Genomic DNA, 15,880 nt, shown 5'->3' on the forward strand with positions numbered 1-15,880 from the left:
AGGATATGGGGGGGAAAAGTTGGTAGTCATGATGTGGAGATGCCGGCGTTGGACTGGGGTAAACACAGTAAGAAGTTTAACAACACCAGGTTAAAGTCCAACAGGTTTATTTGGTAGCAAAAGCCACACAAGCTTTCGGAGCCTTAAGCCCCTTCACCTGAAGAAGGGGCTTAAGGCTCCGAAAGCTTGTGTGGCTTTTGCTACCAAATAAACCTGTTGGACTTTAACCTGGTGTTGTTAAACTTCTTACTGGGAAAAGTTGGAACAGGTTACTGAATTGGAGGATCAACCATGATCAAAATGAATGGTGGAGCAGGCTTGAAGGGCCGAATGGCCTACTTCTATCTTTTCCATTTCTGTCATTTTGATGGGATTTTGTGTTCAGTCCAAGAAGCAGGAATATTTCTGCTTTTTCCCTCCTGAGTCTCTATCATGCGATCCTAGTGTCAGAATTAATGTTCCTTTATTTTTCTTACCCATGCTGTGTTACATCAAGTCATTACTCAGCTGAGGGGAGTTTTGCTCCATGATTCCCCCATCCCCCAGCAGTTGGCTTGAGATAGCTCAACTCGAAAACCCGCAACTAGCAAACAAGTCATCTCAACAGTGTTGGTTGGCTGTACACCATAAATGTCGGGGGCAAGAGGACAGTGTAGTAACCAGATATGTGACCGAGCCTTTCCCCTTCCACTACCCAGAAATTGGAATATGCTATGTTCTCCTTTTTTTTTTAAAGTTTAAAGTTTATTTATTAGTGTCACAAGTAGGCTTACATTAACACTGCAATGAAGTTACTGTGAAAATCCCCCAGTTGCCACATCCCCGGCGCCTGTTCGGCTACACTGAGGGAGAATTTAGCACGGCCAATGCACCCTAACCAGCACGTCTTTTGGACTGTGGAAGGAAACCGGAGCACTCGGAGGAAACCCATGCAGACACGAGGAGAGTGTGCAAACTCCGCACAGACAGTGGCCCAAGCCGGGAATTGAACCCGGGTCCCTGGCGCTGCGAAGCAGCAGTGCTAACCACTATATATAAATATAATTTATATTTAATATATAATTATATAATTTATATTGAGGATAATTATATCCTCTATATAAATACACTGGCCAGAAATTTACATTGTGCGCGTGGGTCTGTGGCCAACCAAGAAAGACGTGAAATCACGCAAAAGAATGTCAGGCGCCCGTCCCGCCGCCATTGCATAATAGTTTGGCCGGTGGGTGCATGTGGAAGTTGGAAGCACACTCACCGGGAATCAAGCGGGCAGTTTAGCTCACTGAGGAGCCAATTGAATGCAACCTTTGCGTGCTGAGGGAGTACATTAGAAGCCTTAGCCTGACCCTCCCCTTCTCCCCAGCAGCACTGAGCCTTTCCCGGTGCGTGGCTCACGATGGCCGTCCTTTAATTGGTCAGTCAGCATGTAACTGTGCTCCAGTCTGACCACAACCAGGAGCACACTTCATGCCTGCGTCTGAACCTGCCAACGGGCGAAAGATTCGGGTCACACTAAAATGTCGACTTTTCTCAATTTCAGCATTATGGTCAGAACTTCTGTCCAACGCATTTAGTAAGATCGCAGCTTCCACAAGCAGGGCGACACTTCTGGTTACTAAAATCCCGTGCAATACCTTAACTGCTGCATCGCACACCATTTTGGATCGTCTTTAGACTCCAGAAGGTGCTCCGGCAATCACACCATTGCATTCAGGTTAAAAGTAGCAATCGGATTTATTTACAAACGAGATCAAACACAGCAACAGAAAAAAAAAGACAACAAATAATAAATACTTAGGAAAAAAATACATAGTCAGCACACAAGGAGTTAAAGTTTTTTTTAGAAACGACTTTTTAAGACTCAGCAAGACTTTAGAACAAGGGGATTTTATTTTCACGAACAGCGCAATTTCCCTGTTGGATTTCGGGGTCAATTTCAGCTGAGCTGAAGATATTGAGGAAAGCCTGAGCAGATTTTGGAACTGAAGGCTTTGGCGCAAGACACAATTAATCAATCAAGTTCAAGGTCACAACGTTAGGGGGTGTTTGTTGTTCATGAGCAAGTTGACAGTTACCCAGGGACATGTTGATGATTTAAACAATGCTTATTTGCCAGGGCACAAAATGTATTTAAATTTATGCTGACATTCTTTGATAGCTGCCAGAGATTGAATCCATTCTGATGTCTGATTGGCACTCAAATCTACCAACAAAATTAGCCAAGAATTTAGCTAGCGCCCAAAACTAAACTCCAGCGTTCTGGCTATTCCAGAGGTCCAGAAAACGATCAGAAATGGCTGAACAAGGCTGGGGCTATTTTCTCCAGGGAATGAGGAGATGTAGTTAAGATAGGTGGAGGGTAATGGGGAGCATTGGACTGAATAAATTGACAGCATAGGAAGAGACCAATGTGAAAACCGACATGCCAACTTGTAGGCAGCTGGACACTAGTCTCTGTTCTGGACTTTAATAGGGAGTGAGAGCCTCCATCTCCACACTGGCTAATTCTCATCTGTCGCCGATTCAAAGGTGACGTCTTCTCAGGGTTCCGGGTTTCTTTTGCCTAGAGTCGTTCCGACTGAACAGACCAATTTAAGACCCACAAATCTTTGGGCACATGGGGCAGGACATACAAAGACCAATACAGCACAGGAACAGGCCTTTCGGCCCACCAAGCCTGCGCCGATCACGTTGTCCTATCTAGGTCAACAGCCTGTATCCCTCTATTCCCCGCCTATGCATGATCCACATGGATCCGGTGGGATCTGGAGGGCAGGATATGCCTCTCCTTTCCTTCTGTGCCGCTGCTCCACGCTCATCATGAAGATGCTGTTATTCAAAGCGTGGTGCAGATCGATGGGCAAGTTGCTCAATTTTGAACAATTGGCTGTGAGCTCCTCCCAGTCATTGATGTCAATGTTGCCATGTTTTAGGGAGAGTTGTACCGTGTCTTTGACGTGTTTTCTTCTCCCTGCGCTGGAATGCTGAGCATTTGAGAAAACATGACTTTGTGGGACGATGCTTTTCGGCCACCCAATGGGACTTAGTATCCCCTCAATCGAAGTTACTTGTCATGAATTTTGCCTGAATGCTTGTTTAGTTTATTTATTAGTGTCGTAAGTCGGCTTACATTAACACTGCAATGAAGTTACTGTGAAAATCCCCTTGTGGCCACACTCCGGCGCCTGTTCAGGTACACTGAGGGAGAATTTAGCACGACCAATGCACCCTAACCAGCACGTCTTTTGGAATTGTGAGTTGGCTTCGAGAAGGACACTCAAGTTTGATTGACGGTTCTCTCATTGAATCCGGAGGATGCAGCAGATACACAGTCCAGGTCTTACTGTAGGATAGGGATGTGGTGACGACACTAGGACTTGCTTTGACTTGCCGAGGCCTTTGTTGTCAAAGGCTTGCAGCCTTGGTTTGTAGAAGGCGGAGCAGGATTACCTCATCAATAATGGCCCTTTGAGAGAGCTGGCTGCCAGTTAAAGTATGGGAACCCTATTCCAGTATCTCTTCTCCAGCATATATGGAAGGTGAAATATTTGTCTGACCAGCTGTGGGTTGATATATGGGTTTTATTTTGGCAACATTCAAGCGCAGTTTCTTGTACGCAGAGTTGAAGAGATTGCCAGACAAAGTCATTCTCAGTATATTTAAGGCATTCACTATATTTTCTCAGCCCTGGATGGAGCCTGCGGTTTTAGGCCCAAGGTCTAATTACACCCGGTCCACCTGGCCGGGCATTAACCAAGCAGAAATCAATGGGTTTCTCCTGCCATCTAACCCCCAGCCCCATCCGTGCCTCCACCGGTCCTCTGGATACTTGGAAACAGGGAGGTCCATTCATCACAAGTTAAAAACCTCATCAGTACTGAAATATTGGGGTCCAATTATGTCATTTGGACCTGAACATGATTGCAATGAGATGAGTTGCAATGTTGGGTGGCACGGTGGCACAGTGGTTAGCACTGCTGCCTCACAGCGCCAGGGACCCGGGTTCAATTCCGACCTCAGGTCACTGTGTGTGTGGAGTCTGCACATTCTCCCCGTGCTTGCGTGGGTTTCCTCCGGGTGCTCCGGTTTCCTCCCACATCCAAAGATGTGCGGGTTAGGTGGTTTGGCCATGCTAAATTGCCCCTTAGTGTCCCAAGATGTATAGGTTAGATGGATTAGCCATGGTAAATGTGTGGGGTTACGGGGATGGTAGCCTTTGCTACCAAATAAACCTGTTGGACTTTAACCTGGTGTTGTGAGACTTCTTACTGTGTTTATGGGGATGGGGCAGGGGAAGAGGACCTGGGTAAGCTACTCTGTTAGAAAATAGGTGCTGACTCGATGGGCTGAATGGCTTCTTTCTGCATTGTAGGGATTCTAAGATTCTATGTTTGAAGCATTCAATCTTTCGGGAGAGTGGTGTAGTCACTGGACTGGTAACCCAAAGTCTGAGGCTAGTACCCTGGGGACACGGATTCAAATCCCACCAATGCAGCTGGTTGAATTTAAATTCAATTTATTAATAAAAGTCTGGAATCTAAAGCTAGCCTCAGTAATGGTGACCATGAAACTATATTGACTGTTGTAAAAACCCATCTGGTTCACTAATGTCTCTTTAGGGAAGGAAATCTGCTGTCCTTCTCTGGTCTGGCCTCCATGTGACTCCAGAGCCACAGCAATGTGGTTGGACTCTCAACTGCCCTCCCTTCTGTTGTCCAGCAAGCTACTCAGTTCAAGGGCAGTTAGGGTTGGGCAACAAATTCTGGCCCAGCCAGTGATGCCCACAAACTGTGAAAATGTTTTTTTTTAAAAGGCCTCCATGAAAGCTGCATCAGGGCAGAATGGACATGGGTAAGTAGATTCCTTCTGAGAGTGGTACAGCGGCATGGTGGCACCGTCATTAGCATTGCTGCCTCATAGCCATGCTCAATTGCCCCTTAGTGTCAGGGGGATTAGCAGGGTAAATACGTGTGCTTACGGGGATAAGGCCTGGGTGGGATTGTTGTCGGTGCAGGCGCGATGGGCCTACTGGCCTCCTTCTATATCATTCTATGATATGTCCTTACCCGACTCTTAAATGCCCTCTTCTCTGAAATGACCCATTGGGGAATGGGCAACAAATGTTGACCCAGTCAGTGACACCCACATCCAATTACCTGTAGACAGGTGTGACTGGCTTGTGTATGTGAATTTCTGCAAAAGCTACCTTGCCTGATGAACTCCCATAAGCTACTGTGGAATGTTGGTTCCTTCACTCATTAAACTCAATTCCAACTACAACAAAGAATTGTCCTGATTACTGTCCCCTGAACTACAGAACACTATCGCTCGCATTTCTCCCTGAAAGCGAGGCAGTAAACTTGGTGCCACTCAGACATGGGCCAACGCCAAGTGCTACAAGAACGAAGCTATTAATTCCCGAAACTATACTAATCCCTTTTTGGAAGCCAGGACACCAAACGGGAATTTGTAGCTCTCCAGGAGAATTTCTAACGGCTGATGCGATGTACTCACATCACAAGAGTAGCCATACTGCCCTGGCCCTCAAACACTCTGAAATGCTAAGGTCGTGAATGGAGCTCCATACAGGCACATGCCTTCTTTAATCTCAGATCTCTGTTACACACCGAGGCTCCTTAATTTTAAATCTATTGACTTGATAGAGCCACAGAAGAGATCATGAAAGATTAATAGTCTATTCATAGCGTAACGGGAGTACATGCCAGTGGAAGCACAGAAGACAACCTTTAAGGAAGGATTTGAATGGGTTGGAAGCAGTTCAGTGAAGGTTTACCAAACTAATACCAGGAATGGGCGGGTTGTCTTAGGAGGAAAGGTTGGACAGGCTTGGCTTGTATCTGCTGTAGTTTAGATCATAGAATCCCACAGTGCAGAAGGAGGACATTCGGCCCATCGAGTCTGCACCGACTACAATCCCACCCAGGCCCCTTACGCATTTACCCTAGCTAATCCCCCTGACATTAAGGGGCAATTTAGCATGGCCAATCCACCTAACCCATACATCTTTGTGGGAGGAAACCGGAGCACCCGGAGGAAACCCACGCAGACACGGGGAGAATGTGCAGACTCCACACAGACAGTGACCCGAGCCGGGAATCGAACCCGGGTCCCTGGCGCTGTGAGGCAGCAGTGCTAACCACTGTGCCGCCCTGAATAACAGGCGATTTGATTGAAACATAAAAGATCCAGAGGGGTCTCAACAAGATGGGTGTGGAAAGGATGCTTCCTCTTGTGGGAGAATCTAAAACTAGGGGGTCAATTTTTGTAAACAAGAGGTCACCCAAGAGTTGAGGAGAATTTTTTCTCTCTGAGGGTCATGAGTCTTTGGAACTCCCTCCCTCAAAAGGTGATGGATGAAGGAGTCTTTGAATATTTGTCGCTTCTTGAGAAGCGAGGGGGTGAAAGGTCGCAGGGAGTCGAATAAGAATGTGGGGTTGAGGTTACAATCAAATCAGCCATGGTCCTATTGAATGGCGGAGCAGGCTCGAGGGGCCTTCTCCTGCCCTTAATTCCTATGTTTGTATGATCTCACAAGGTGGTTTCGATTCCTGCCCAGGGCCATTTAGAACGGAGATGAGGAGGAATTTTTTCCCTCAGAGGGTGCTGAACCTTTGGAATTCTCTGCTCCAGAGACTATGGAGGTTCCGTCATTGAAGTAAGTTCAAGACAGAGACCGATACATTTCCAAACATTAAAGATCTCCAGGTTCCCGGGGACAACACGCGGAGATGGTGTTGAGTTAGATAATCAGCCCTGGGTGGGATTCTCTGCCCCAGACCACCCCCACCACCCCACACCTCCACAGCGTATTTTGCCACCTCCTGCTTCTGTTGTTCTTACCCTCCGGCGCCAGGGAACGCCACAACAGGAGGGTCACCGTTGATAGGACTGGAAAATCCACTCCCTCCCCCTGCCATGATCCAGTTAAATGGCAGAGCAGACATGACGGGCAGAATGGCCTACTCCTGCTCCTATCATAGAAACCCTACAGTGCAGAAGGAGGCCATTCGGCCCATCGAGTCTGCACTGAACACAATCCAACCCAGGCCCTACCCCCATATCCCTACATATTTACCCACCAATCCCTCTAACCTACGCATCTCAGGACTCTAAGGGGCAATTTTTAGCATGGCCAATCAACCTAACCCGCACATCTTTGGACTGCGGGAGGAAACCGGAGCACCCGGAGGAAACCCACGCAGACACGGGGAGAACGTGCAAACTCCACACAGACAGTCACCCAAGCCGGGATTCGAACCGAGGTCCCTGGAGCTGTGAGGCAGCAGTGCTAACCACTGTGCCACCGTGCTGCGCAAGGACAACCCCGATGTTTAGGCCGTAGCATAATTCACAGTAATTTCCCAACATTGTTCCCAAGATTGTATCAAAAATGAAGGAGTTGGGAATGTAATTCAGTCTGGTCCTGGCAACATCTGGATCTCAAAACCTAGGAAACATCAGGTAGCTGTCCAATTGCCCACAGGCCTTCTGTGGCCTGGAGGCACAGGGAGATTTCATTCAACTGAAGTCAATTTGACCTCTGCTGAATGTAGCTCCCTCCCCCCCCATCTCCCCCAGGTTTATAATGGATAATTCCCTGTTTTAAAAAGCACCTGTGTGAGGCTCGCGATGCTGCTTCTGTTCCAGCGGAAACTCTGCATTTTTACTGAGCGAACAAGGAAATTCCTCTCACTTTCACAATCAGACCATCCACGAGGTTGATCCCAAGTCGCACTTCGATGCTTGATCAGCGACCCAACCAGTTGCTCCAATTTGGTTTTGCAACCCCAAATCCACAAGAGGCGGCATCTCATCTTCACCCTGCACATAACCAATACCCTGAACTATCTGTTACCAGTCACCCAGGGACAGGGATCTCATTAATGAACAATGGACAATGGACAATATAGGGGCGGCACGGTAGCACAGTGGTTAGCACTGCTGCCTCACATTGCCAGGGATCTGGGTTCGATTCCCAGCTTGGGTGACTGTGTGGAGTCTGCACGTTCTCCCCGTGTCTGCGTGGGTTTCCTCCGGTTTCCTCCCACAGTCTGAAAGACGTGCTGGTTAGGGTGCATTGACCCGAACAGGCGCCGGGGTGTGGCGACTAGGGGAATTTCACAGTAACTTCATTGCAGTGTTAATGTAAGCCTTATTTGTGACTTATAAATAAACTTTAATACTCATTCTTCCTGACTGCACACACCATTCAGACCCAATTCTTCAATATAAACAGCACAAAAAAAAACCCCCAGAAATATATGTGCAGAATTACAAGATTGGGCAACGTTAAATTCGTACACTACTTTTTAATTATTTGATAAATTCAGCATTCCCGATGGGAGCCAGGATGAAGAGTTAAGGGGAAGACTATAATGGCAATGCCGGAGTAGAACGGCCTGGCTGGGTGTGTGGATGCACTGAATTTACCCTTACATCATCTCTGTCAGTTAATTCCCTTTTGTTTAAACGTTGTCACTCAACTTGACAAAAACGGAGGCGGAAAATAAAGTCACTGAACGTGTTGTTTCTTGCCAGCTTGTTTTACAGATAACTCGTTACCAACATTTGGCTGCGAATTACTTGATTCTTATTTCCCCCCTCTTCAGAGTTTAAATAAAGTGAAATACAAATAGATTTGTCCCAGTCTTTCTCTGAGCAAAAATGCAAGAGTGTACATCATCAACCTGGTGTCATCAGACCCCCCCGAGTTAACCTTAGCGACTTGGCTCCGATACACTCAGGCTGGTGATAAGTTCTCCGTTGCACGTGCTACTCAGCAGGTCCTTCAGAGTTTCGTTCAGGTCTTTGTTGAAGATGGAAGTGAAGTCTCCCTCGGTCTGTCCTTCGCTGCTGTGCTCAGTCTGAAAAGAGCTAATTACTTCCTGGACCCACTTGAGTTCGGCAGCGATCTCTTGACTCAGCGACTCGAACTGAGATTTCAGCTCCGTGTATTTCGCGTCGACCGTGCTCAGCATGTTATTCACGCCTTTGATCTCTTCTTGGAGTTGTTTCTTCTTGGATTCGGCCTTGCGATACTCGTACCGGATCTGGGAAAGGTCGTGCCGGATGCTCTCATTCTCCTCCTTGTACCAGGACTCCTTCTCGTTGTAGATCGAAATCAAGGCGTCGATGTCTCCTTGAAGGGAGTCGTGGGTGGAGGTGAGGCCGCTGAAGGTGGTCTCCATCGCGGAGAGGTCCTCCACCACTTTGGCAAACCGTTCGAAGTTGACGTAGGTGTTATTGGGCGGCATGCTGGAGTGAGATTTAATGGTGTATTCTTTCAGACGCTTGGTCTTCAGCTGCCTGCGTGGCAGCTTCTTGCTCTCCTTGGCTTTCTGCTCTTCCTCCTGTTGATGAGGCTTTGGTGGATCAGACAGGAGAGTTTCAGATCATTGAGGGGAGATCGGATGCACACGATGCAGCACAAATCAGGCCCAAGGCAATGTGGCTCACGTCTAGTTGCAGCACTCTGTAACCAGTGCAGTTAGAGACACTCCATTCAAAAAAGATTACGCAATAGGACACACAGGATAACATTCCAAACAGCACTCACTACCCTCCAGTACATGCAAAATGATGGTGTTAGTTTAATATTTGATGCAGATGTAAATTGGAATTCCTGTGGGCAGCACGCTGGTTAGCACTGCTGCCTCGCACCGCCAAGTACACAGATTCAATTTCTACCTTGGGTCACCGTCTGTGTGAAGTCTGTGCTTTCTCCCCGTGTCTGCGTGGGTTTCCTCCCACAGTTCAAAGATGTGCAGTTTAGATGGATTGGCCATACTAAATTGCCCCTTAGTGTCCAAAGAAGTGTGGGTTGGGTAGAATGGTCATGCTAAATTGCCCCTTAGTATCCAAAGAAGTGTAGGTTGGGTGGATTGGTCATGCTAAATTGCCCCTTAGTGTCCAAAGAAGTGTAGTTGGGTGGATTGGTCATGCTAAATTGCCCCTTACTATCCAAAAACGTGCAGGTTAGGTGGATTGGCCATGCTAAATTGCCCCTTACTATCCAAAAACGTGCAGGTTAGGTGGATTGGCCATGCTAAATTGCCCCTTAGTGTCCCAAGATGTGCGGATTAGATGGATTGGCCATGCTAAATTGCCCCTCAGTTTCCAAAGATGCGCAGGTTAGGGGGATTGGCCATGCTAAATTGCCCCTTAGTGTCCAAAGAAGTGTAGGTTGGGTGGATTGGTCATGCTAAATTGTCCCTTGGTGACCAAAGATGTGCAGGTTAGGTGGATTGGCCATGCTAAATTGCCCCTCAGTTTCCAAAGATGTGCAGTTTAGGGGGATTGGCCATGATAAATACAGGTATAGAGTGGGGGAGGGGTGTTGGGCCTGGATAAGATGTTTTTTCGAAGAGGTGGTACAGATGTGATGGGCCGAATGGCCTCCTTCTACACTGTTGGGATCCTATAGTTGACTTGCAAATCACGGACAACAGCTTAAATTAGCCGACACATAAGACCGACACATGTCAGCGCTGGAAATAAACAGTTTACCCGAATGCTCTCTCTGTATTACAATGCAACTACGCTGCCGTTACCAGCTTGGGATTTCTACGCCACAGCTTCAAAACAGTTCCCCCGTCCCAAAGAAACTCATAAAACACACATTAGATAAAAGGCCAGTTAATAACAGTGCAAGGAAAACCAAAGCCAAAACAATGTCAAATGTGAGAAGCATCACAGGGGGACTAATATTTGACACTACGCTGATGGAGAGCACTCCAACTGCTTCAATACATGCAGGTTAATATGCAGGCTGGCCACATAACAAAGTCACACACCTTGCAGCAACATACACAATTCAGTGCTACTCGAATGTTAAGACTTACCATTATCCATGGATGTGAAAGGGCATCTTTTATGTTTAGCCTTTTCCTAAATAAAATGAAACAGCGTTAGCAGTGGACAAACTCAAAATTCTATTTGTTTCTTAAGTCAGGCTCGATAAAAAAATCACTGAAATAAAATAAAATTAAACACGCCCCTATATAGAGTCATGATCGTAGAGTCATACAGTGCAGGAAAGGCCCATCGAGTCTGCACTGACAATAACTACCACTAAAGTAACACTAATCCAATTTTCCAGCACTTGTCCCATATCTTTGAGTGTTATGATATTTCAAGTGCTCATCTAAGTACGTTTTAATGATTGTGTGGTTTCCGACCTCCACTACCTTCCCAGGCAGCGCATTCCAGATTCCCACCACCCTCCGAGTGATTTTCTTTTCTCAAATCCCCTCTGAATCTCCTGCCCCTCACTCTAAAACTCTGCCCCCTTGTGATTGACCCCTCGACCAAGGGAAACAGCTGCTCCCTACTCACCCTGTCCATACCCCACATAATCTTATTCACCTCAATCATGTCCCCCCCTCAGCCTTCTCTGCTCTAGAGAAAACAATCCAAGCCTATCCAGTCTCTCCTTATAGCTCAAATGCTCCATCCCAGGCAACATCCTGGTGAATCTCCTCCGTACCCACTCTAGTGCAGTCACATCCTTCCTAAGTGAGGTGACCAGAACGGCACACAGTACTCCAGCTGTGGCCTCACCAATGCTCTGTGCAACTCCAACATTACCTCCTTGCTCTTTTACTCAATGCTATGACTGATAAGAGCCAGTGCCTAATATGCCTTCTTAACTATTCCATTCACGTGGTCTGCTGACTTCAGGGATCTGTGAATATAAGTACCCCAAGATCCATTTGTTCCTCTGAGCTTCCCAGTGTCCTGCCATTCATTAAATATTCCCTCGTCTTCTTTCTTCTTCCAATGTGCATCACCTTGCACTTACCATCTATCACTGCTCTGCCCATCAGACCAACCCACCTATATCTTCCTGTAATCTATGACCATCTTCTTCAGTATTAACCACCCTACCAATCTTGGTATCATCTGCAAACTTGCTTAACATTCCCCCCACATTATCATCTATATCATTTATGTATTTAACAAACAATAAGGGTCCCAGTACTGGTGCTTGTGGCACACCGCTGGATACGGGCCTTCAGTCACTCAAACAGCCTTCTACCACCACACTCTGTGTCCTATTTCTAAGCCAGTTTCTGATCCATCTCACCAAGTTTCCCTAAATTCCATATGCTTTAACTTTCTCAGTCAGTCTCCCATGTGGGACCTTGTCAAAGGCTTTGCTAAAATCCATATAATCTACATCAAAATGAACTTCCCTCATCCACACACGATCACGTTTTTGAAAAATTCTGTCAAAAATTCTGTTAGGCATGACCTCCTCTGCCATGCTGACTATCCCTAATCAACCAAAGCCTTTCCAAACGGAGATTAGTTCTCTCCTTCGGAATTTTCCCCAATAGTTTCCCTACCGCTGACGTGAGACTCACCGGTTTGTAATTTTCTGGTTCATTTAAAGTGAGTTTACTGTATAAAAATAAGAGTTGGATTTGGGTATGGTTCTGTCATTAGGAGGAGGTTTGGCAGTCACATACAGAGAGGATATTTCCAATATCCCACAGGAGCTGGTGGGTGGGATATTTATGGCTCCTCAGGGTTTAAGAGAGTTTAGATCACTATATGGCAGTAATGGTTACATTTTGGGATCCTTCACAAGTTCCCTAACTTGTTTTTAAATTTAGAAACAGCTTCTGTATTTCAGGCTAGTCCCAGCTCCCGATACCTTGGAGAGCGTCTACACAGTTGCCCTTCATATCTGGGTAACCTTTTGGTAACATGTTCAAAGATGCTGTACTGGACAACTTCTGCATTAATAATAAATATTTAATTCCTGAAATTATCCACACAATTATTGCTGTCCCTTAGAATAGCAATAAAACATCAAAACTTTCTTAAGTTTAAATTGTTGAACTTTTTAGAAAAGATGGAACACTTGGAGGTAGTGACAGACAGATGTCCGCACTCAGGCAGTGACTACTCCCGAGGGTGGGGAGTCTGAGATTAAGCCAGTCTTTTTGAAAGACTGCAAAATATTCGACTCTAAGATTAGCTTCCGATCTCATCGCTGTGCCATCCCCAAGGATGCCCATTTCCATCTCCGTAACATCACCCGGCTTTGCTCTTGCCTCAGCTCATCTTCTGCTGAAACCCTTGTCTATGCTTCCTTTAGCTTGACTAGCCCAGCACACTCCAGCCCGATCTCCCACATTCTGCAGCTAATATCCAAACCCGCCCCAAATCCCGTTCACCTATCAACCTCACACTGGTTGACCTGAACTGGCTGCCGGTGAAGCAACACCTTGACTTTAAAAACTTGCGTCCAATCCCTCTTATAGCATTGCCACTTCCTACCCCCTCCAGCCCCACAACCCCCAGAGATCCAATTTTGATCCCTTGTGCACCCCCCCAATTTTAATCGCTCCTTATCCCGCCCAAAGAGTTCAGAGGATCTGCGCAAGTCAAATAATAACTTCAAAAGATTGTGAAAGATGTAAAGCAATCTGAAGGGCAATCTCTCATAACTAACTGTCCCGGAAAGACATCAGGGCTAAGTTCAGCATCTCTACAACCATTTTACAGGTGGGAGATTGTGCGGTAAAGGTGTGTGAGTGCCCCAGGGTCACTGCGAAATGTCACAGGGCTTTCTCCTTTGAGGTGCTAATGGTGGACCTATCATAGAAACATAAAAGATAGGAGTAGGAGAAGGCCATTTGGCCCTTCGAGCCTGCTCTGTCATTCATCACGATCATGGCTGATCGTCCAACTCAATAGCCTAATCCTGCTTTCTCCCCATAACCTTCGATCCCGTTCGCTCCAAGTGCTATATCCAGCCACCTCTTGAATACATTCAATGTTTTGGCATCAACTAATGAATTCCACAGGCTCACCACTCTTTGGATGAAGAAATGTCTCCTCATCTCCGTCCTAAATGGTCTACCCTGTACCCTCAGACTGTGACCCCTGGTTCTGGATTCCCTCACCATCGGGAACATCCTCCCTGCATCGACCCTGTCTAGTCCTGTTAGAATTTTATAAGTCTCGATGAGATCCCCCCATCATTTGTCTGAACCCCAGTGAAAACAATCCTAACCGAGTCAATCCCTCCTCATACATCAGTCCCGCCATCCCCGGAATCAGCCTGGTGAACCTTCGCTGCACTCCCTCGAGAGCAAGAACATCCTTCCTCAGAAAAGGAGACCAAGACTACACACAATACTCTAGGTGTGGCCTCACCAAGGCCGTGTATAACGGCAACAACACGTTTCACTGCAACGCCGAAACGCAAGTCCTTGTGCCCATGTTCACCAACCTGTTCAAACTATTTGGAGCCTGTATTGCACCAGCTCCAAACACTCCCTCAGCGTCACACAGCGATGAAACAAGTGGCTCTCAAAACTTCCCACATCGCTGGAGCCATGAGTGCAAAGTATTGGAATAGCACAAACAAGTGCCGTGAAGTTACACCCGTGTTCAAAAGGTGAGTGCAAATGGCGACGTGGACGCAAAGTATCACGAGACCCGGATAATGAGAATCTCACCGGTGAGGTAATGAGGTCCCTGAGCTTGGGAACCTCATTTAAATAAATTATAATCCAATTAAAGGGCATCCCCGCTGTATGCTCTCCCCACACTGGGATGTCTCTCTCTGCCTGCACCCTCCCCCCGGAACCCAATGATGTTTGTGCCGATACAAGAGGGTGTGATTAAGTTCAGAACATGGCTTAAGATAACCATCCACTAGGTGGGATTCTCCGGTCTTGTCTGTGGCCAGCAAGAATGGAAACTCTGGCATTCCAGCCAAGACTCCATTCACTTTCAGCGGAAAATCCCAGCTGCAAAGGAGGATGGGAAATTTCGGCCCCTTTAACACTTTGCCAAGAATTTCTTACCGGTCCAGTACCCGAGATGTTTTTATCCCAGTGGTATCCTATTTGCAGGCAGAGACCAAATACGAAGCAAATATGAAGTGAACATAGCCCAATCCATCACTCAAACCAGCCTCCCATCCATTGACTCTGTCTACACTTCCTGCTGCCTCGGAAAAGCAGCCAGCATAATCAAGGACCCCACGCACCCCGGATATTCTCTCTTCCACCTCCTTCCGTCAGGAAAAGGATACAAAAATCTGAGGTCACGTACCAACCGACTCAAGAACAGCTTCTTCCCTGCTGCTGTCAGACTTTTGAATGGCCCTACCTCGAATTAAGTTGATCTTTCTCTACGCCCTAGCTATGACTGTAACACTACATTCTGCACCCTCTCCTTTCCTTCTCCTCTGTGTATTCTATCAACTGTATGCTTTGTCCGTATAGCGCACAAGAAACAATACATTTAAGTTTAAGCTTATTTATTAATGTCACAACTAGGCTTACATTAACACCACAATGAAGTTACTGTGAAAATCCCCTAGTCGCCACACTCCGGCGCCTGTTCAGGTACACAGAGGGAGAATTTAGCATGGCCAATGCACCTAACCAGCACGTCTTTCGGACTGTGGGGGGAAACCGGAGCACCCGGAGGAAAACCCACGCAGACATGGGGAGAATGTGCAGACTCCACACAGACAGTGACCCAAGCCAGGAATCGAACCCAGATCCCTGGGGCTGTGAGGCAGCAGCGCTAACCACTGTGCCACCGTGCCACCCTATTCACTGTATCCCAATACATGTGACAATAATAAATCAAATCAAATCGTGGAATGATCAAGAAATTTGCCCAAGTTTAGCTCCTCACCTGGTGTCTTTCACCAGAAGCTTTTTAATGAAATCCTTCGCCAGTTCACTGGTGTGGCTGAAAAACTCTTCATCAAAGTCATAATTCATCGCAGAGATGTTGGCGAGTGTTTCCTGCTTTGTCTCCCCGAGGAAAGGGGATGCTCCACTTAACCTATTCCACAGGCGAGAAATCAAACAGGTTCAAAACC

General features: G+C 46.8%; 1 protein-coding gene across 8 annotated transcripts in view; it reads right to left on the reverse strand.

Annotated features, from left to right (window-relative positions):
• dapk2b (death-associated protein kinase 2b) overlaps positions 1–15,880 on the reverse strand; it is a 144,978-nt gene that overhangs the window by 12,190 nt on the left and 116,908 nt on the right. For 2 of the 8 annotated variants that reach the window (XM_078200131.1, XM_078200130.1), the window contains exons 8-10: positions 15,691–15,843; positions 10,863–10,908; positions 1,716–9,383 (exon numbers count right to left, since the gene is read on the reverse strand). In XM_078200131.1, the coding sequence (XP_078056257.1) occupies positions 8,739–9,383; positions 10,863–10,908; positions 15,691–15,843 (844 nt within the window). In that variant the 3' untranslated portion in view covers positions 1,716–8,738. Of the gene's footprint in view, positions 1–1,715; positions 9,384–10,862; positions 10,909–15,690; positions 15,844–15,880 lie in introns of those variants that run through there. The other 6 variants (XR_013495688.1, XR_013495687.1, XR_013495686.1 and 3 more) reach the window with 6 other exon arrangements.

This window comes from Mustelus asterias, chromosome 29 (genome assembly GCF_964213995.1).
Source record: "Mustelus asterias chromosome 29, sMusAst1.hap1.1, whole genome shotgun sequence".
Taxonomy (NCBI): Eukaryota; Metazoa; Chordata; class Chondrichthyes; order Carcharhiniformes; family Triakidae; genus Mustelus; species Mustelus asterias.